The sequence below is a fragment of the Brassica oleracea genome, chromosome C2, assembly GCF_000695525.1.
Source record: "Brassica oleracea var. oleracea cultivar TO1000 chromosome C2, BOL, whole genome shotgun sequence".
NCBI classification, from domain to species: domain Eukaryota; kingdom Viridiplantae; phylum Streptophyta; class Magnoliopsida; order Brassicales; family Brassicaceae; genus Brassica; species Brassica oleracea.
Window position 1 is genome coordinate 5245746 of NC_027749.1, and position 19025 is coordinate 5264770.

The 19025-nt window shown below is 34.4% G+C and overlaps 4 protein-coding genes across 4 annotated transcripts in view; 3 read left to right on the forward strand and 1 right to left on the reverse strand.

The window, feature by feature from the left end:
* The first annotated feature begins 315 nt into the window (after positions 1 to 315).
* LOC106319300 lies at positions 316 to 2660 on the forward strand. Its single transcript, XM_013757587.1, has 5 exons — positions 316 to 740; positions 818 to 855; positions 1410 to 1680; positions 1763 to 2049; positions 2127 to 2660. Exons 1-5 carry the CDS (start codon positions 378 to 380, stop codon positions 2569 to 2571), a joined length of 1404 nt encoding a protein of 467 aa, XP_013613041.1. The 5' UTR covers positions 316 to 377; the 3' UTR covers positions 2572 to 2660.
* Positions 2661 to 3455: 795 nt separating this feature from the next.
* On the forward strand, positions 3456 to 7145 carry LOC106322507 (aspartate aminotransferase, cytoplasmic isozyme 1). Its single transcript, XM_013760547.1, has 12 exons — positions 3456 to 3678; positions 4036 to 4107; positions 4212 to 4273; positions 4370 to 4453; positions 4559 to 4658; positions 4898 to 5018; positions 5118 to 5281; positions 5462 to 5599; positions 5781 to 5902; positions 6182 to 6276; positions 6388 to 6508; positions 6849 to 7145. Exons 1-12 carry the CDS (start codon positions 3625 to 3627, stop codon positions 6931 to 6933), a joined length of 1218 nt encoding a protein of 405 aa, XP_013616001.1. The 5' UTR covers positions 3456 to 3624; the 3' UTR covers positions 6934 to 7145.
* A 1485-nt stretch (positions 7146 to 8630) lies between these two features.
* Positions 8631 to 11639, forward strand: LOC106327510 (rop guanine nucleotide exchange factor 10). The gene is made up of 7 exons (XM_013765669.1): positions 8631 to 8922; positions 9000 to 9116; positions 9214 to 9368; positions 9457 to 9531; positions 10177 to 10449; positions 10544 to 10870; positions 11186 to 11639. Exons 1-7 carry the CDS (start codon positions 8727 to 8729, stop codon positions 11582 to 11584), a joined length of 1542 nt encoding a protein of 513 aa, XP_013621123.1. The 5' UTR covers positions 8631 to 8726; the 3' UTR covers positions 11585 to 11639.
* Positions 11640 to 17794: 6155 nt separating this feature from the next.
* The window catches only part of LOC106323278, a 3765-nt gene continuing 2534 nt past the window's right edge, over positions 17795 to 19025 (reverse strand). The window contains exons 7-13 of the mRNA XM_013761425.1: positions 18831 to 18902; positions 18672 to 18743; positions 18515 to 18604; positions 18349 to 18420; positions 18155 to 18226; positions 17989 to 18060; positions 17795 to 17905 (exon numbers count right to left, since the gene is read on the reverse strand). Coding sequence (XP_013616879.1) covers positions 17795 to 17905; positions 17989 to 18060; positions 18155 to 18226; positions 18349 to 18420; positions 18515 to 18604; positions 18672 to 18743; positions 18831 to 18902 — 561 coding nt within the window. The remainder of the gene's footprint in view (positions 17906 to 17988; positions 18061 to 18154; positions 18227 to 18348; positions 18421 to 18514; positions 18605 to 18671; positions 18744 to 18830; positions 18903 to 19025) is intronic.

Here is a 19025-nt window from a genome sequence, read left to right on the forward strand (position 1 = left end):
TTTTTTTTTTTTTTTTTTTTTGGCATCCTTTGGTTCTGGTTATTAATAAAGATTTGGAATATATAAGAAACAATCAAGAATCACAAATGCATATTTTGCTTTAATCCAAGGAACTCGGACAGCAAACAAAACGAAGGACGCAGTAGCTTGAGGTTTGAATCGAACAAGAATTCTGGAAAAAGAAAAGATATTGTAAAATCGTAAAAAAAAACTGGTTTCAAAAATTGCAAATAAATGAAAGAAATTAGAAAATAAATAAATAAAATTTTTGTGTTATCCATTTTCCGAAGTAGAAACGTGTAAACTACCTCTGGTTGTAAAATGGCAAAATATCTTCCCTCAACTTCTTCTGAGTCTCTCAAGCCAGAGGATAACCCATGGCGTCAAGCTCCTTCGCCGTCCTTCCTCTGCTTAACTATAATAGCTCCACGACCAATAGATCCTCTTCCTCTTACTCATCTTCGATTCGCTTCTTCAACCTCCCCAAATCGAAACACCGGTCTTCCAGACACTCAAACCCTCGTTCTCCACAGGTTCTTGTCTCCTTGTCATTGAACCAACTGGCAGATGATGACGAATCCTCCGACGCCGCGCTTTTCCTAGAATCCAACTCAATCGCTGATTACATGCGGTTCAAGCGCCGCTCCGACGACGGCGACAACGGCTCTAGCGAGCTGCAGACAGCGATCGTCAGTTACAAGAAACGTTTCCCTTGGATTCTCCTCAACCCTTTTCTTCAGGTAACGCCACTCTTACTTGCAGTTTTGTCCGCGTAAAATCGAGAGCAAAGTAACATACTTTCCATGTGTTGTTGCAGGTAGATTTGGTCTCAACGATTCATATTGCTGATAAAGAGTGAGCCTTTCTTCTCTTTATTTGTTCGTTATGTAGCTTTTGGTGGGAATATAAATAGTTGAATTGTTGCTTCCTCTGTTTATGCTGTGCGTGTGTTGCCACTATGACGTTAAGGATAGCTTAGTACTAATAATGGTTTAGGCTGCATTGGTAAATTGGTTTAAACCGTTCTAAATTTGTTTAAATGGATCTAAATTAGTCTTCGTATATGTGAAATCAAGCAATAATGTTATTATTACATATTCATAAATTTTTCTAATTTATTTTGTTTTTATACTAGTTTTGATAATTCATCAAAATAATATCTTATATAAATGTAAAATATATATAAAATAGTTCAAATATTCGTTAACGCTTGGACCCGTCTAGGCCTGAATATTCAGCCTAATTAGTTCTCTACAAAGCTCAGTAAAGCTAGCTATTTCTTGAACATTGGTACTGATTGATGATGTTTTTGTTTTTGTTTTACAATACTATTGGGTCTGTTTTTGTTTGGTTTCTTGTGATGACATGTTGTTATTGATATGTGGTTCTGGGGTTGGGTGTGTGTGTAGGTACTTTACAGCTCTTCAAAAAGAGCTTGAACCATATGATTCTATCTTGTATGAGATGGTGACTAGTAAAGAGTCCTTGGAAAACAGAAGAAACCCAATTGCTGCCAAGAGGCTCAAGACTTCACGTTCAAGAGGCTTCAGTATCCTCGGCTTCATTCAACGGCAGATGGCAAGGGTGCTGGCCCTCGATTTTCAGCTAGACTGTCTAGATTACGAAGCTAAGAACTGGTACCACGCTGATCTCGATTTCGAGACCTTCACCTTGCTTCAGGTTTGTTTCTTTAAAACTATCTCAAGAAACCCACCAGTCATTTTCTTGATAAGCATTGGTGCTGATTCATATGTGGTAACAGAAGGAGAAAGGGGAAAGCTTCTACTCATTTGCAAGGGACATGACTATTAGATCAACGAAAGCAATGATACAACCAGCTTTGGTAACCGAAGGTCTTGATACTTGGAGGTCAAAGCTTCTATGGGTGTCACGTGTCTTCCCCATGCCTCTTGTGGGTCTTTTCCTTATTGTGGCCTTTTGTGCTGACTTCGAGAATCAGACGGAAGACTATCCAGAGCTAGAAGCACTCTCACGGCTTGATATTGGTGCTGCCATGAAGGTCTTCCTCGCTAAGAGATTAACATCCGAGTAAGTACACATCTCTTCATGGCTAGTGAGTAGTTTTAGCAGTTGTGTAATAACTTCTTCTTTTTTGTGTGGTGAAGGCTAACGCAAGGGACATCAGAGATAGAGGAGAAATCAGTAATCATCGGCGAGAGAAACCGAGCAGCGACCGAAGCTTTGAAAAGAGCAATAGAGCAAGGAAGCAAAAGAGTTGCGATTCTATACGGAGGAGGACACATGCCTGACTTGGGGAGAAGGCTTAGAGAAGAGTTTGATCTTGTTCCTTCTGAGGTGAGATGGGTAACGGCTTGGTCTATCAGTAATCCAGGGGACTTGGAGATGACTTCGTTTCCGTTTCTGAGGACGTTGGCGGATGCTCTGCGTTGGCCGCTGAACCGATACCAGACCTTGGCGTTGCTAATTTTTTCAACTGTTCTTGCGTTGGATCTTTGCTTTTGGGAGCTGTTCTTGGATTCGACCATTGATTGGGGTTCACAGATTGCAGCAGAGTTGTATCGGTTTGTAGATAACACAAAGCTTGTGTGACAGCTATTTGTAAATTCACACAATGATGTACAAACAATAACTTAATAGTATTTAAACAAGCTAAGCCTACTCTGATACGTTCCATATCATGGTAGACTTCCATATGTTTGACTTATCGAAGACGAAGCATGAACATGTGGAGAGGCAAAAAGAGAAGAAACAAATGCAGAGGAAGTCAACGCTTCCATTGACTATAGTGACGTGTCAAGGGAAGAGAAAATACTTATCCCAGACTTTGCTGTTGAAGTGTTTCTTCTTTAAATAAGATCCTACTTTGTGTTTGATGTTGCGAAGTGTGAGAGGCCATGAGTCTCATGGTCATGATCTGACCATAAGATCATAATTGAATAGTTAAGATGGTCATAAAATCTTGATCTAAGATTCACTTCATTTGTTGTTATTATCTCGTATTCGGTGTTTGAATATCAATGAGAAAATGTTCTAAGGGTGTGATTGGTGACTAAAATAACGAGAAGAAACATTCAATTTTTTATGGATCCCATAAAAATACATCATTCAGAATTAATTTTTTTTTATATTTCTTATCATTATTTTTTTTAGGAGGAACAATCATTCCCAGTCATTTTTTTTAATTTTATTTTTTTTATTTCTAGTGTTTTTCAAATGGTCACCGGTCTATCCGAGTTTTAATCTTTAGCAAACAATCTTACACAAACTAAACGAATCTTGTACAAAAATTAAACAATGGTAGGAGGGGGGGTGGTCATAAACACACCACCAAGAAAAAGAAAGAAAAACAGAACAAGAAAATTAACTAATGTTTTTTTAGATTTCAAAGCATTTATGGGAAAGTAATTACTTGTTGAAAACATAAATAATTACTTGATATTTTGTATAAAGAAAATAAGTAAAGTCACGACTTGGTGAACAAGTTCTCTGGTATCTAAAGCTGCGCCCACAGACAGTTGAGAAAAAACGCATCACACAGTGTTTAACTTCGATACTCTCGAAAAGGCTTCGTGAGGAAAAAAGGCAATCGACGCTAATAAACTCTCTTCATCCAGATTCATCTTTTTTACGATACCTGCTGTAATGGACTCCGTATTCTCAAACGTCGTTCGTGCTCCCGAAGATCCTATTCTCGGTGTACGTCACTCTTCTTCCACTTCCAACGCTCTCTATCTACATCGCTTTTACCTTCCTTTTTTTCTTGCGTCGTTTCGTTTATGGAGTTTGGATCCATATTGTGTTTGTAGATTAACACTCGTTTGGGTTAGATACTTATCTGGTTGCTGAGAATTTTTATTAATTTAGGCTTATGAATCGGTAATCTGCTTAGCATACATCAATGATCAGTGATCTAATCGATAGTCCGTTTTGAATATACGGATTAGATCATTAATGTTTGAGGTTTATGAAACTTTGGAAACAGGCTTTATGATTAGATCTCAATGTATTGAGAGTTTTAACGTTTGAGGTTTTATGATTTTGTTTGTAAAACAGGTGACGGTTGCTTACAACAATGATCCAAGCCCAGCTAAGCTCAATTTGGGTGTCGGTGCCTATCGAACTGAGGTTGTTTTCTTTTACTAAGCATCTTTATTGGTCGCAGTTAGCCGTTTTTTGAAAGTTTTGGTTTCTGATTCGTTTGTTTCTTTTTCCTTTTTGACTTTTCAAAGGAAGGGAAGCCACTTGTTCTTGACGTGGTTCGAAGGGCAGAGCAACAGCTTGTGAACGATCCGTGAGTTGTTGAACATTATTACTAAAATTCGTGTGAAATTTTCTTTTTTTTATTATTTGCCTCTTTTGCTAATGCCTACACACTTTTTCTCTTAAGGTCCCGGGTCAAGGAATATATTCCTATTGCTGGACTTGCTGATTTTAATAAACTCAGCGCCAAACTCATCTTAGGTGCTGCTAGGTAACATATACTATTCATTTTGCTCTGTCTTTGTTTGTGACATAATGTCCCCTTTAGTTCATAGTGCAGTTGATATTTTCTAAACATTTCTTTTTTCCTGGGCAGTCCTGCAATTCAAGAGAGTAGAGTTGCTACAATCCAGTGCTTGTCTGGTACTGGTTCTTTGAGAGTTGGTGCTGAGTTTCTCAAAAAACACTACCACCAAGTACAACTTCTCTATGTTTAGTTTTTTTTTTTTTTTTTTTTGGTAATTATGTACCTTCTGGATTATCATATCATATATTGTAACCTTCCTTTAAGTATTATTTCCGTAATATAAAAGTTTTCTCCAATTGAAAATCACAATAGTTTGTACTCCTACAACCGTTTTTTTTTTTTTTTTTTTACGGTTATAGAATTAGGTAACCAAAGAGATGTTGCTAACTGGGGTTCTCATTCTTCCAGAGTGTCATTTTCATTCCAAAACCAACTTGGGGGAACCATCCCAAAGTTTTCAACCTGGCTGGCTTGTCTGTGGAGTACTACCGTTACTATGATCCTGCGACCCGTGGACTTGACTTCCACGGTCCGTTTTTTTTTATTATTCCTTAAATTTTGTCTTCCAAGGCATTTGATATAAGACTTGACCCTCGATGCAAAAAAAAATAAAAACAAAAATAAACAGGCTTGCTCGAGGATCTGGGCGCTGCACCATCTGGAGCGATTGTCTTACTTCATGCATGTGCTCACAATCCCACTGGAGTTGACCCAACCTCCGAACAGTGGGAACAGATTCGACAACTAATAAGATCTAAAAGCTTGTTACCGTTTTTTGATAGTGCATATCAGGTAACTCATACAAGTAGTCTTTCTTTGTTATGAAACCCACTATAGTATATGTTTGAATCCGCTCAGATGTAGAAAAATTTAAGCCTAACTATAGTTATGAAACCCACTATAGTATATGTTTGAATCCTCTCAGATGTAGAAAAATTTAAGCCTAACTTATTTTTCCTAACGCATTTGCAGGGTTTTGCTAGTGGTAGCCTTGACACAGATGCACATTCCGTCCGCACCTTTGTTGCTGATGGCGGTGAATGCTTGATAGCTCAAAGTTATGCCAAAAATATGGGACTCTATGGGGAGCGTGTTGGTGCCCTTAGCATTGTAAGAAACAAGACTTCTCCGATTCATCTTTGCTTCTTTCTATCTGACATTATTGTTAGACATACTTTTGCATCTTTTCTTCATAAGAATTAAATCATGCATGTCTCAGATGTTTAACAATGGTATAGTACAAGAATACAGTATCCAAAAAGTCATCTTATATTTTTGATCTAATGTGAAGGTCTGCAAGTCATCAGATGTGGCTAGTAAGGTTGAGAGCCAGGTGAAACTTGTTGTGCGACCCATGTACTCGAGCCCACCTATTCATGGAGCATCAATTGTTGCCACCATTCTGAAAAGCAGGTAAATTTTTATCCTGAAAAGGGAGAGCAAACTAAGAAACCCATGCTTTGGTTTGCAGTTACATACTTCTGAAACATAGATTTCTACCAGTTCTTCCCACGCAGTAACATGATAGTTTTATGCTGTGTTGAGATTGTTATGCCAAGTTTTAAAATCTGGAGTCATGCTTAAGTCACCAACATTTTCCTTTGTATTATGAAAAGTTTCTAAATAAATCTGTTGATGTAATTAGGTTTTGCTGCTTTATGTTTCTGAGTTTTCTTGTATACATTTTGATAGTGATATGTACAATGACTGGACCATCGAGCTGAAAGGAATGGCTGACCGCATTATTAGCATGCGCCAACAGTTATTTGAAGCTCTACAAACTAAAGGTTCATTTTTAATTATCATTTGTATCTCTTTTCAGGGTTTGCACTTACAGTATCATCAGTAGGTCCTACTCTGCGACTTTTTGTTCTTGACATTTTATTTCTGACATGCAGGCACACCTGGTGATTGGAGTCACATTATCAAACAGATTGGGATGTTCACTTTTACTGGATTGAACAAGGAGCAAGTTGCCTTCATGACCAAAGAGTTTCACATTTACATGACATCTGACGGGTGAGGCCAACTTATCTGTCATTTCTTTTGGAATTTCTTAGGCAAATAGAGGAGTTTGGTTTCTGCAATGCCTAGAACCATGAGTATATTCTGTTCTATAGATATATTAAACAAAGATAGCTCTTAAGAGGTTTAGCAGTAATAACCAGATATGAACTACCTAGCTTCACATGTTCTTAGGTACGTGAACCAAGATAGTTGCTTAGAAGTTCTGAAATATTCACTTGCTATTTAATTATTATAGTTGCGTGAAACAAAGGAGAATTGGCATAAGATGAATTTTAAGTTGATAAAAGATTTTGAGCTTGAAATTGAGAAGGGTAATCTTTGTGTATTGCAGGAGAATAAGCATGGCAGGTCTCAGTTCGAAGACAGTGCCTCACCTGGTCGAAGCTATACATGCTGCAGTTACCAGTGTCGCCTAAACTAAAGCGAGACGATATTTTTCTTGTTTCGTTGAATAAAATGAAATTTTCAAAAACAAAAAAAACATCTTCCTTGGTTTATAGACTAAGGATTTTCCCATTGGTATCATATGTTTCCTCATATCTTTTTGGCTAAGGATGTTTGAACCAAACAAACCGAGTATTGCGACACTGAAATCTTCAATGTTGAAGGAAAATATTGGTTATTAGTATAGCTACCTGCAATCTAATAATGACATATATAATATGAAAGTTCATTTAATTATTGGTTTGGCTTATTTGTTAAAGCACTTTCTAAAAATGTCGATGCAATATATATACATCTCATCCTGTGATGGGTTGTAAAAACAATGATCATAAACGCGACTTTTCAGAATCATAAGTTACACACAACGTGAGTAAACGATTAAACCACATATCGGATGTTAATTAACCAAATCCTTTTCGATTACTAGGATATACAGATATGTTTAGACTTGGTTAAGGGTCGGCGCGTCTTACATGCTCTCCACTAATCTACTTTCATCCCTTTTATTATCAGTTGACTCTATATTGATTCTATTCATTTTTTTTATTGAAACTTGAAGTTACATTTGAAACTAGCAAGTCAATTTCGAAAGTGATTGACCATGATATTCATATTCAAATCCAAAAATGCATTTTATTGACAAAAATAAAAAGAATTGAAATGAATACTCTTACGTTCACCCTTGTGTAAATGAGTAAATCTATAACATAGAAAATTGCAAAAACAAAAACAAAAGACATATCTATACAGCAACTGGCCAACTGTATGCCATATATCCAAGTGCAATGGTTAGAAAATGGACATTTACTTATTGGAATAAGATGGTGATAATATTCATGTACATTACTCGCACTTACGAGGTAAAAGTTGATGCTTGTTTCTAAATAACTTTATTCTTTGGACAAATCTCTTAGATAGTACAAAAAAAATTATGACAAAATAGCATATACGGATTCTTTTTTTTTTTTTTGCAAAATAGCATTAGTTAGATGATAAAATGATTAAACTACTATAAACCTTAAACTATTATCCTAACACCACTACTAAATAATAAATCATAAACCACATTAAATCCAAACTCAAATATAAACAAAGTTTTTTAAATTTTTTTTAGTGATATTTCGATTTTTTTTCTAATGTATACTATCTTTGGAACAGAAATGTATTTTACATATATTCTGAAGCATTTCTCTTTATTCTCTATGATCCAAGGCTTTATTATAATTGCCTAATTGTTTAGTAGTCTCGATTAGTGAGCGCTAGCCCTTACATAAGACATGTTAAGCAGCATGCTTTATGCCTCTTATTCTCTTAAGCCACTAACCTGAGTACCTTGAGGTAGATTCTCTGGCTAGTTATAAAGATAAAATAAGAAATGAAAAAGTCCCAGTATCTTTAACCGCCCTTCCATAGTTATATAACTTATATTCTTGTTTTCTTACAACATGCACCGCACGTTGTCTCTCCAGCCCTACAAAAACTGCATCAACGTTTCTCTGTTCCATTCATGTGCACCAACTCAAAAACAAATTTTTAAAAAGCTGGAATAATACATGTAAAACACAAAGTATTTTCTGCTTCTTTTGTTTATGTTAAAGACCAGAGACAAAGGAGAGCCAAAAGACTAGTTCTTGATCTCTACTTCTCTTTTGCATTCTTCTCTTCCATTTAGTGGATTACATTTTCTTATGATCTGAGAAAAAGAAAACAAAAATAGAGAAATAAAAGTGTGTGGGGAGAGATAAACTGAAAGGAGTACTTGGGGATGGTGCAGACATTTGGACGTAAACTAAGTTGGCCAAGATCTTTCAGTTTTAGAAAGATGTTAGATGGTCTGAACTCTGGAAATTCATCCTTCTCTTCTCGTGGGGACGGCAGGCAAACACCTGACCACGAACTTGCCGTACATGCTACACCCTCGGCCCAGGGGACTCGTAGAGGCAACCAAAATAGGATATCAGGTATATTAGACCACCTTACTGTCGATTGTATTAGCTTCTTTCTTCTATGTTCGATTCCTTACATTTATTTGTTTCAGATATGGAAGTGATGAAGGAAAGATTCGCAAGACTGCTGCTTGGAGAGGACATGTCAGGCGGTAATGAAGGCGTGTCCTCTGCATTAGCTTTGTCAAATGCCATCACCAACCTCGCTGGTAGATATCTAACATTACCATTATAAAACTTTAATGTCTAGCTCGGTATTTGAATTGTTGAATGATTCACAAACTATGTGGCTTTTGGTATTGGCAGATTCCATGTTTGGTGAGCAGATGAAATTGCAGCCTATGTATCCGGAGACAAAAGAGATTTGGAGGAAAGAACTGGACTGGCTATTATCTGTGGTTGATCACATTGTTCAGTTTGTTCCTTCAAAACAAATGGCCAAAAATGGGGCATTCACTGAGGTTGAATGCATACATTATTAGTCATTATACGTACATTACCAAAAACTCCGTGTGCTATTTATCTTATCAACCCTTTTTTCTTTTGTAGATCATGGTGACAAAACAAAGAGATGATCTGCTGATGAACATTCCAGCCTTACGCAAGCTTGACTCGGTTCTTCTCGTGAGTTTTTAACTGCAACCGCATCGAATACCACTTGATTGTTTCAACCAAGGTTTTAACGTTTAAAGGAATAACATAACATTATATTTCATTTTTATCAAACACCACACGGTTTGTAAATAATAAACATAAATGAAAACGTCAAAGAGTATATATGATCATGATATATATTCACATTTACACCTGGTAAAGTACGGATAAACATAAACTTTTGTTTATTTTAGGAAGATAACAGACTCAAGAATAGATTTAGATGAGTTGCAACCATATATTATACTCCCTAGTTTTTAATATTAAAACGGATTTTATTCGTTCCAATTATTTGAAATTTTCAACATTTTATGTTGTATGATTTTGTACTATGTCGTTTGTTTTATCATTGGCTGGATTCTAGTTAAACAGACAATTAAATGATTAATATTGTTTTTAGAAAGTGTAAAAATTAAATTTTTTTTAATCTTTGTGACAATGCTAAAACGTTTTTTTTAACATCAACAATGCTAAAACGTTAAATAATAAAAATGGAAGGAGAAATTTTTTGGCATTGAGAAATAATAGCTTTCCATGAATAAATTTAGTTATGTCTCTTTGTTATAACTCTTCTATTGCGGTACCGTCTTATTAATGAAATATATCTTTTGGCAGGAGACTTTGGACAACTTCAAGGACCAGAAAGACTTTTGGTATGTCCCAAGAGATGTTGAGGATACAGAGAACAATGGAGACTGGAGAAGGGATGAGAACTGGTGGTTACCAGTTGTTAAGGTTCCATCGGATGGTTTGTCTGAGGAATCACGCAAACTGTTGTATAGTCAGAAAGATTCTGTGTCACAGGTCCTTAAAGCTGCAACAGCCATCAATGCTGTAGTATTGTCAGAAATGCATATTCCTGACAACTACATTGACTCTCTTCCAAAGGTTATTTTACTTCTTCTTGATGAATGTTCTTAATTATTGTTTTCTACTAACGCTAAGATAAGAAACTGATGTCTATAGTTATTGTGTCTTGTAGAATGGGAAGACGAGCCTGGGAGATTTCCTTTACAAGAACATAACGGATGAGGACTTTGATCCTGACTACTTCCTTTCTTTCTTGGATTTGTCAACCGAACACAAAGTTCTTGATCTAAAGAACAGGATTGAGGCTTCCATGGTGATCTGGAAGAGGAAGATGAACCAGAAAGAGAAAGACGGAAAATCGCAGTGGGGATCCTCTGTTAGCTTAGAGAAGAGGGAGCTTTTTGAGGTCCGAGCTGAGACCATTCTGGTTATGCTTAAGCAGCAGTTCCCTAGGATCCCACAATCCTCACTTGAGATCTCCAAGATCAGAAACAACAAGGTTAGTATTTTGTTGGATTTAATTGGATAATTTAGATTTTTAATTATTTTTGGTAATTTTCAGTAATTTTGAAAGATGTTTGGGTAATTTCATAATTGATTATAAACCGATCCGAACCGAAGAAATAACCGTAGCTGACCCGAAAACTAGAAAACCTTGAATAGGACTTATGAACATGGTATCGAAAATACGAAAAATACCCCCACCCACTCGAACAGGGCTGGAACGCTCATGCCAAGTAACAAACAACAAAGACAAAACAAACATCAAAACTTACTGAAACTGAACAAGAATTTCATATGATGGCTTTTACAGGACGTGGGACAGGCTATTTTGGAGAGCTATTCAAGAGTATTAGAAAATCTGGCTTCAAAGATATTATCAAGAATAGATGATGTTCTTGAAGCTGATTTGTTAGTTCAAAGACAAATGATGGCAGAGGCAGAGAGAAGGTCAGAAAGCGAGGGGGGATATGAATACCAAGAAAGCGAAAAGTGGCTATCAGCAGAAACGCCAAACTCGAGAAAACTATCAGACTTCATAGGGTGGAGATTGTCATCAGATACAAAGAAGCATAGTTCGATGAGTGATATAGAGTTCTTCCATAGAACTGAGCAGGAGAAGCCGATGATGAAATCTCCAAGAGCTCTACCCAAGAAACTTTCATATCTATCAAAGTTAGAGAACATGAGAAGCACGAGTGAGAGACACTGATAGTGAAAACAGGTACGTGTAGACGAGAGCAATATGTATATAGAAGAAGAAAAAACAAAAAGAGGGAGCGAGAGTAGGGGAGGCTAAAGTGTGTGTAAATATAATGAAGGCACTGGTTTAGGATTTGGACATGACTCTTGGCGTTTGACAACATTTGTGGTAGGGTTTGTGTTGTTTAAGTCACCTACCTGGTTGATCATGTTTGGTTTTGCTTGTTTGACTATCTTGTGTGCCGCATTTTGGTTATTTTGGCATTTTGAAGCTAACAACATTGTATTGTATTATAGAGCTAACGTTGTAATGTGTAGTGTGTACAACATTGATTCCTGATAGTTTTAAAGCTCAAACAAGTTGCGCGGGTTTTGTTTTCATTTATTTCTATATATATATTTTGTTTTCAATTCTAAATTGGTATATATTATAATATATATGTGTCTATCAATTTTTAAAACATAATAAGTTTACTGTATATTTTTTTCATTGAATTGATTGTTTCAAACTTTCACATGTATTTGTATCTTCTTCTATATATATATTTTCGGATTATTATTTCATTATTAAAATCGTAACTATATATATATATATATTAGTAAAATATTGTTTTATTGTCATATTCAAAGAAATTGTAAAATTTCACAAATTTATAAAGTTTTTAAAAATTAAACTTTTCGTTTCATAGATTTATATTATCGAGTAAATAATTAAACATTTAGTTTTTCTTTAATTTTGAGAATAAACTATATAGTTTAAAATTTGTTTTCATTGGTTTAAGGTAGTAAAGATTAATCATTGTTAGATAATATGATTTTTGTTATTAAAAAAAAATCTTTATAATTTTAAAAGTTAACATCGACAAATATTAAAATATTTAGCATATCAAGGTATAGTATTACAACATTAAATTATATCCATTTAATTTATACCATCTATAAATCCAATGAATCATCTATTGTTTAAATCAAATTATTGATAGCCCAATAAAAAATTTTGGTAGGCCCAAAATTTAAATAATAATATTAGATATTAAATGTAACATGACTTTCTAGGAATAGATCCATTGGATCTATTTTTTAAAAATCACACATGAATCAAAGTTGTGACTACTGTTTTAATATATAAGACGATAATTGATTTGAACTAGAATGTGTGGATTTAAAATCAATAATACAATTTTAACATGAATTTAAAAAATAAAACCAATAATGTTATGGTTTATGTATTTTAATTATTTAGAAATTTAAACTAAATGTTATTTGTTTTATAGTTTTTAAAATTCATGTTAAAATCATTTATTATTAGTTCTGTAATTTATAATTCTTCAAATCACAGCATCTTATGTATTCATAAATATAAATTGATGTATTTTATAGTAAAATTAAGTGAATTTAAAAAGACATTTCTGTTAAAAATACACGAAACCAACAAGATTTTTCCGATTAATAAACACTAATTTAAATTCATATGTTACGTTTAAAAATCAATAAATTCTGAATCAATCAAAATACCTAAACTATTAACATTCAACAAAGGGTCGATCCATTAAACTATACAAACCAGTAGTTTCACAAAATAAATATAAAATCGTCTTTAATATTGGGGAATTGCCACTAATACCACTTTCCTAATACCACTTTTCAACTTTACACTTTTCAATTTTACCATTAAAATTTTAATGGCTAAAGTATCATTATACCCTTATTTAATCAAACATAAACATATACCTTCTCCAACAAGAATTTTCAAATTTCAAAATCCCCAAATTGATCGACATTCCGGCGAGAGAGATTCGATCCGGCGAGAGATTCGACGATTCCGGTGAGAGAGATTCATTCCGGCGAGAGATTCGACGATTCCGGCGAGAGATTCAACAACTTCGGCGATTTCACCGGCGAGATTTGATTATTCAGACGACGTTGACGTCCGACGAGATTTGGCGAAGACTTCAAGCTCAAACGAATAGAACAATCTCTCTTCACGAACGTAACAAAGGTCAGAGGATAATAGATATTGATTTTCGTCTCTTTTCTTTAATTTTTGATTGGTTTCTCAAAATCGATCGGTTTCTGGGAAGGAGACGAAGTTTTTCTCATGAAGTTTTCAAATCTTAGATTTATAAAACCTTATAAATTTTTATCTATGAGGAACATAGTGTTATGTTTTTTTTTTCTTTTTGATATATCTTGTTGATCATTCCTTCTCTAATCCCCATGTTCTTATAATCAGGTTATGATGATCGAAATATGTTCTATATGTGGAGAATGGAAACTAATAAATGGAATTCACTGGGATTTCATAGTGGATGATCAACGAGGATCCTCTCTTAGTATGATTCATGAAGATATCAGCTACAATGATTTGATTGTGGCTGTTTTAGAAGATTTTGGAATTGATGGCAACAGAAACAGTGTAAATCTTAGCTATGCCTCATCTTCAAAATTAAACTTTAGTACAAAAGAGCTTCCTCCAGCATTTATTAGGAATGATCGTCAAGTAACATCTTATCTGAACAAACTTAAAGAGAATGGAAACCTTCATCTATGTGTAACCATTAAGGTAACTGCATGAAACTCTTTTGCTAACTTGTTTGTTTATTAGAGTTATCAGTTATTTTATAAGATAGTATGTAGTAGTAATGATTTGATCATTGCTTGAAGAAGTTTGTCATAGCAGTATCTATTACAACTTTTACATTTATAAGACCTTATAATAATAGTTGTGCATTTTGGAGGATCATTACCACATATATTTTAACTATTAGCTTTTATATTTTTTTAATGTTTCAGAGAAAAACTCAATTATCACCAATGATTATGTCAAATATGATCCAGTCACGGGGTGAAGTTTTAATTAATCATGATTTGCCTATTGCTGGAAATTGTAATCCGCTTGAGGTATTTATTACAACTCTTATATTTATAAGGCCTTGTAAATGATTCTATATTTAGCTTTATATTTTTATGTTTCAGAGGGAAACACAAATATTACCAATGATTGTGTCAAATATGATTCAGATACAGGATGAAGTGTTAATTACTAATGATTTGCTTATTGTTGGTAGTAAAAATTTCTGTCAGGTATTTATGACACCTTTAAAGTTTATAACAACCTTATAAAATACAAGGTACAATATTCATTACTAGCTCTATGTTTTATGTTTCAGAGAGGAACACAAAAATCACCATTGATTATGTCAAACATGATTCAGACACAAGATGAAATTTCTAGTATTCATGATTCGCCTATTGCTGGAAGTAGTAATGTATTTGAGGTACTTTTCAAAACTCTTACCTTAACATTCATAATTATAAGGTTCTATAAATTGTTTTAGAAATTAGACTTTATGGAGTTCTACCATAATATCGTTACTTTTGGCAATATTGGCTCTTATTGAGCTATTGTTTGTTGTGACGTACTTATTAAAACTTTGTAAATAAGGATTTTATTTTATAATGTCTTATAAAGGTAATATATACATGTTTAATTTTCTAGAGAGGAACAAAAACACACGTGGAGACTGAATGGAACAGCATTCAGAGAGTTGACGAAGTCTCTGGTATACAACATACTCGTATTAGCGACAGTCTTATTTCTCCTTCAAGTGGTCTTGTTAGCAATAAGGTACATATAACTTTTTCCTTTGTTAAATATAACTATATAAGAGTTTAATCAATGTCTTATAATGGGTTATAAATTCTATTTTTAATGTACATGTTTTATGTTTTTATCTTAGAGAGGATTGGACTCGATTGGACTTGTTGTATATGGGTCTGGAAAGTCAAAATTGCCATCTTTTTGTAGTAGACGTGGTAGAGAAAGCATGGGAGAAGATTCACATTCTCATTCAGATATCTTGTCTCCAATTTGTTTAACAAATCAATGTGATGATGATGATGATTTGTTCTGCGGGAAGTTTTTCAAGGATAAAAAGGAAATGAGCACAAAGTTGAGGTTGCATGCAGTTAGTAAAAGCTTTGAGTTCCACACAGAATATTCAGACAAAACACGTTATGTTCTTAGTTGTGTGGATGAAAGATGCAGTTGGAGTTTTCGTGCAAAATCAATTAAAGGATCTCAGAGTTTTTTGTTCGTCATTATGTATCTAAACATACTTGTGACACTTCTCTGAAAAGTTTTAGTCATCGGCAAGCTACTGCGAAACTGTTGGGAACTATGGTCAGCAATCATTATGAAGGAGGAAAGATTGGGCTGAAACCTAATCAGATCATGGAAAAAGCTAGAAAAGATCATGGTGTTGTGATTTCATATTCAAAGGCTTGGAGGTCTCAAGAGCACGGCCAAGATATAGCTAGGGGTACTGCTGATGACAGTTATGAAGCTTTGCCTAGTTGGTTTCACATGATAAAAGAAAAGAATCCAGGTTCTGTGACTTTTATCGAAGTTGATTCTGTTGGGAAATTCAAATACGCATTTTTGTCTCTTGGTCCATCTATCAGAGGGTTTAAGTTGATGAGGAAGGTACTTTCTGTTGATGGTGCCCATCTGAAAGCAAAGTATAAAGGGACTCTACTTGCTGCCACAACACAAGATGGTAATTTTCACTTGTATCCTATAGCTTTTGCTATAGTTGATTATAAGAATGAAGCCTCATGGAGTTGGTTTATGAAATGTCTGAAAACCATCATTCCTGATGAAGAGGATTTGGTTTTTGTCTCTGATCGTGCGACGTCTACTGAAAACGCTCTTTTACAACATTATCCGGTTGCTCACCATGGAATATGCGTCTTTCACTTTGAAAAGAATGTGCAGGACAATTTCAAGAGTTCAACACTTGTCCCTTTGGTTGTTGAAGCTGCTTATGCATACACCAAGGCTGATTTTGATTGCTATTTTCATGAGATTGAGGCGTCCGACATTGTATTAGCAGATTATCTTCGTAAAGCAGACTTCAGGAAGTGGTCCCGATCTTATTCTCCTGCTAATCGCTTCAACATCATGACGTCAAACTTGGCCAAATCTGTAAATTCTTTGCTGAAATTGAGTCGTGAGTATCCAATAGTTTGTCTTTTTGACACTATTAGGATGATAATGACTAAGTGGTTCACTGAACGACATGAGCAAGGAGTTCGTCACATGCATCCTGTCACTCTCGAAGTGGGGAACAAGATGAAGGAGCTATATGATTTTACGTCTCGCTTCCTCGAAGTTTCCAAAATCAATGATTCAGAGTTTGAGGTTAAGGGAGATACAAGAGATCAAGTGGTAAATTTTCAAACAAGGCATTGTTCATGTTTTGTGTTTAAGGTTGAGAAGTTTCCTTGTGCTCATGCAATTGCCGCTGTAAAGGCTGGAAATAAGCATGAAAATGATTATGTCGATGAGTTTTTCTCCAACGAAAGGTACGTTCTCTCAGTCATTGTGGTAATACATCAGCACATTTATATATGTTTATAAAATTGATCGAATTTATAAGGTTTTATAAACATTGTTCTACAACACTTCTTTTTCATTTTTCTGTATTGATTGTACCTTTATTTAATTCTCTTAATTTTCTTATTAGGTTTACACTAGCATATTCAGAGAGTGTATATCCTGTTGGTGATAAAACATATTGAAATATTCCTCCCTATGTAGCTTCGTTTGTTTGTCGCCCTCCATCTACACGCTTTCCTAGTGGCAAGAGGAAAAAAAAGAGAATACCAAGTTCGTAGGAGTATGGAAAATATCGGTCCATATCCAAACCATCACCCAAGACTTACAAATGTAGCAGATGTGGACAGAAAGGACACAGCAAAGGTAGTTGTGTAATGCCTATTTGATAACATAGTAGTATAAAAACTTGTGTGCAATTGATTATTTTATATGATGTTATAAGAGAGAATTGAAATCGCATAGCTTTTGGGGAACCTTTTACTATTACATTTATAATTTTATAATGCTTTATAAAGTTTACATGTGTCTAATAGAAGTCATGTTACTTATTATACGAAATATGTGGTTACATAAACCACCCTTTATAAATCATTAGGATTCAGATTAATTGCCGAAATTATATGTTTCCTTATCTAAGGATTAAGGTACAAACCAAAAAATATTTTCCTCATCATGGAGGATTAAGGTACAAGCCAAAAGATGTTCCTCATTGAAGACATCAGAGCAAAAGATAACACTAAAACTGAAAAAGTTTCACTGATATTTGTTAAAAGCACTAAAAAACTGAAAGAGCTTCATTTCTTCAAATTCACGATGCTTCTAATCGGCTTTTTTCAGATCTTCCAAAACACATCCTATCACATCAGCAGCTGAATCTTTCTCAGATTGTTTCTTTTGTTTTTTCGATTTGGGGGTTTCAACGATGTGTTCCTTTATAAGCATAACAATTAAGAAAATCAGAAATTATAATTGGATGTAGTCAATGAAATTTGAAACAATATAGAGATATTTACCTTATTTCTTCTTCCATGTTTCTTTGTAAACTTCACGTGATTTTTAGATGCATCCTCATTCCCTTCTCCATCCTTCAATTTTGATGACACAATAAGTAAAGTTACATAGAGTATATTAAACATTTAAAAAGTCAATCAGTTTATAAAGACTTATAAATCAGCTTACTTCATTGGTTTCTGCATCATCTTCTACTTGTTGTTGTACTTCACGTGGGGGTGTTACACCTTTCTTCTTTCCCTGATATTACAAGACAAATAAATAACTTAGCAATTTCGAATTTAATAACAGCCTTTTTGTAAATCAGAAATGATAATCAGAAAGAACATTTTATAAACCATTATAAATAAAGAGATATTTACCTTAGTTACTCTTCCACGTTTCTTTGTACCCTTCACGTTCTTTTTAGATGCATCCTCATTTACTTCTCCATCCTTCAATTTTGATGACACAATAAGTAAAGTTACATAGAGTATATTAAACATTTAAAAAGTCAATCAGTTTATAAAGACTTATAAATCAGCTTACTTCATTGGTTTTTGGATTTTCAGTTTCTTTAGCATCGACTTCTGCATCATCTTCTACTTCACGTGGGGATGTTACACCTTTCTTCTTTCCCTGATATTACAAGACAAAAAAATAACTTAGCAATTTTATAAACCATTATACACAGAGAGATTTTTACCTTAGTTCCTCTTCCACGTTTCTTTGTACCCTTCACGGGCTTTTCAGATGCATCCTCATTTACTTCTCCATCCTTCAATTTTGATGACAAAATAAAAAAAGTTACATAGAGTATACTAAACAACATTTTATAAACCATTATACACAAAGAGATATTTACCTTAGTTCCTCTTCCACGTTTCTTTGTACCCTTCACGGGCTTTTCAGATGCATCCTCATTTACTTCTCCATCCTTCAATTTTGATGACAAAATAAAAAAAGTTACATAGAGTATACTAAACAACATTTTATAAACCATTATACACAAAGAGATATTTACCTTAGTTCCTCTTCCACGTTTCTTTGTACCCTTCAC

Excerpts from the sequence above, each read along its gene's own strand:
- LOC106319300 (XM_013757587.1), top strand. The coding sequence starts at position 378 with ATGGCGTCAAGCTCCTTCGCCGTCCTTCCTCTGCTTAACTATAATAGC. Across the intron at positions 1,681-1,762 it reads AGACCTTCACCTTGCTTCAG|AAGGAGAAAGGGGAAAGCTT; the intron begins GTTTGTTTCTTT and ends ATGTGGTAACAG. Across the intron at positions 2,050-2,126 it reads GCTAAGAGATTAACATCCGA|GCTAACGCAAGGGACATCAG; the intron begins GTAAGTACACAT and ends TGTGTGGTGAAG.
- LOC106322507 (XM_013760547.1), top strand. The coding sequence starts at position 3,625 with ATGGACTCCGTATTCTCAAACGTCGTTCGTGCTCCCGAAGATCCTATT. Across the intron at positions 5,282-5,461 it reads TTTTTGATAGTGCATATCAG|GGTTTTGCTAGTGGTAGCCT; the intron begins GTAACTCATACA and ends ACGCATTTGCAG. Across the intron at positions 6,509-6,848 it reads ATTTACATGACATCTGACGG|GAGAATAAGCATGGCAGGTC; the intron begins GTGAGGCCAACT and ends TGTGTATTGCAG.
- LOC106327510 (XM_013765669.1), top strand. The coding sequence starts at position 8,727 with ATGGTGCAGACATTTGGACGTAAACTAAGTTGGCCAAGATCTTTCAGT. Across the intron at positions 8,923-8,999 it reads CAACCAAAATAGGATATCAG|ATATGGAAGTGATGAAGGAA; the intron begins GTATATTAGACC and ends TATTTGTTTCAG. Across the intron at positions 10,871-11,185 it reads CCAAGATCAGAAACAACAAG|GACGTGGGACAGGCTATTTT; the intron begins GTTAGTATTTTG and ends TGGCTTTTACAG.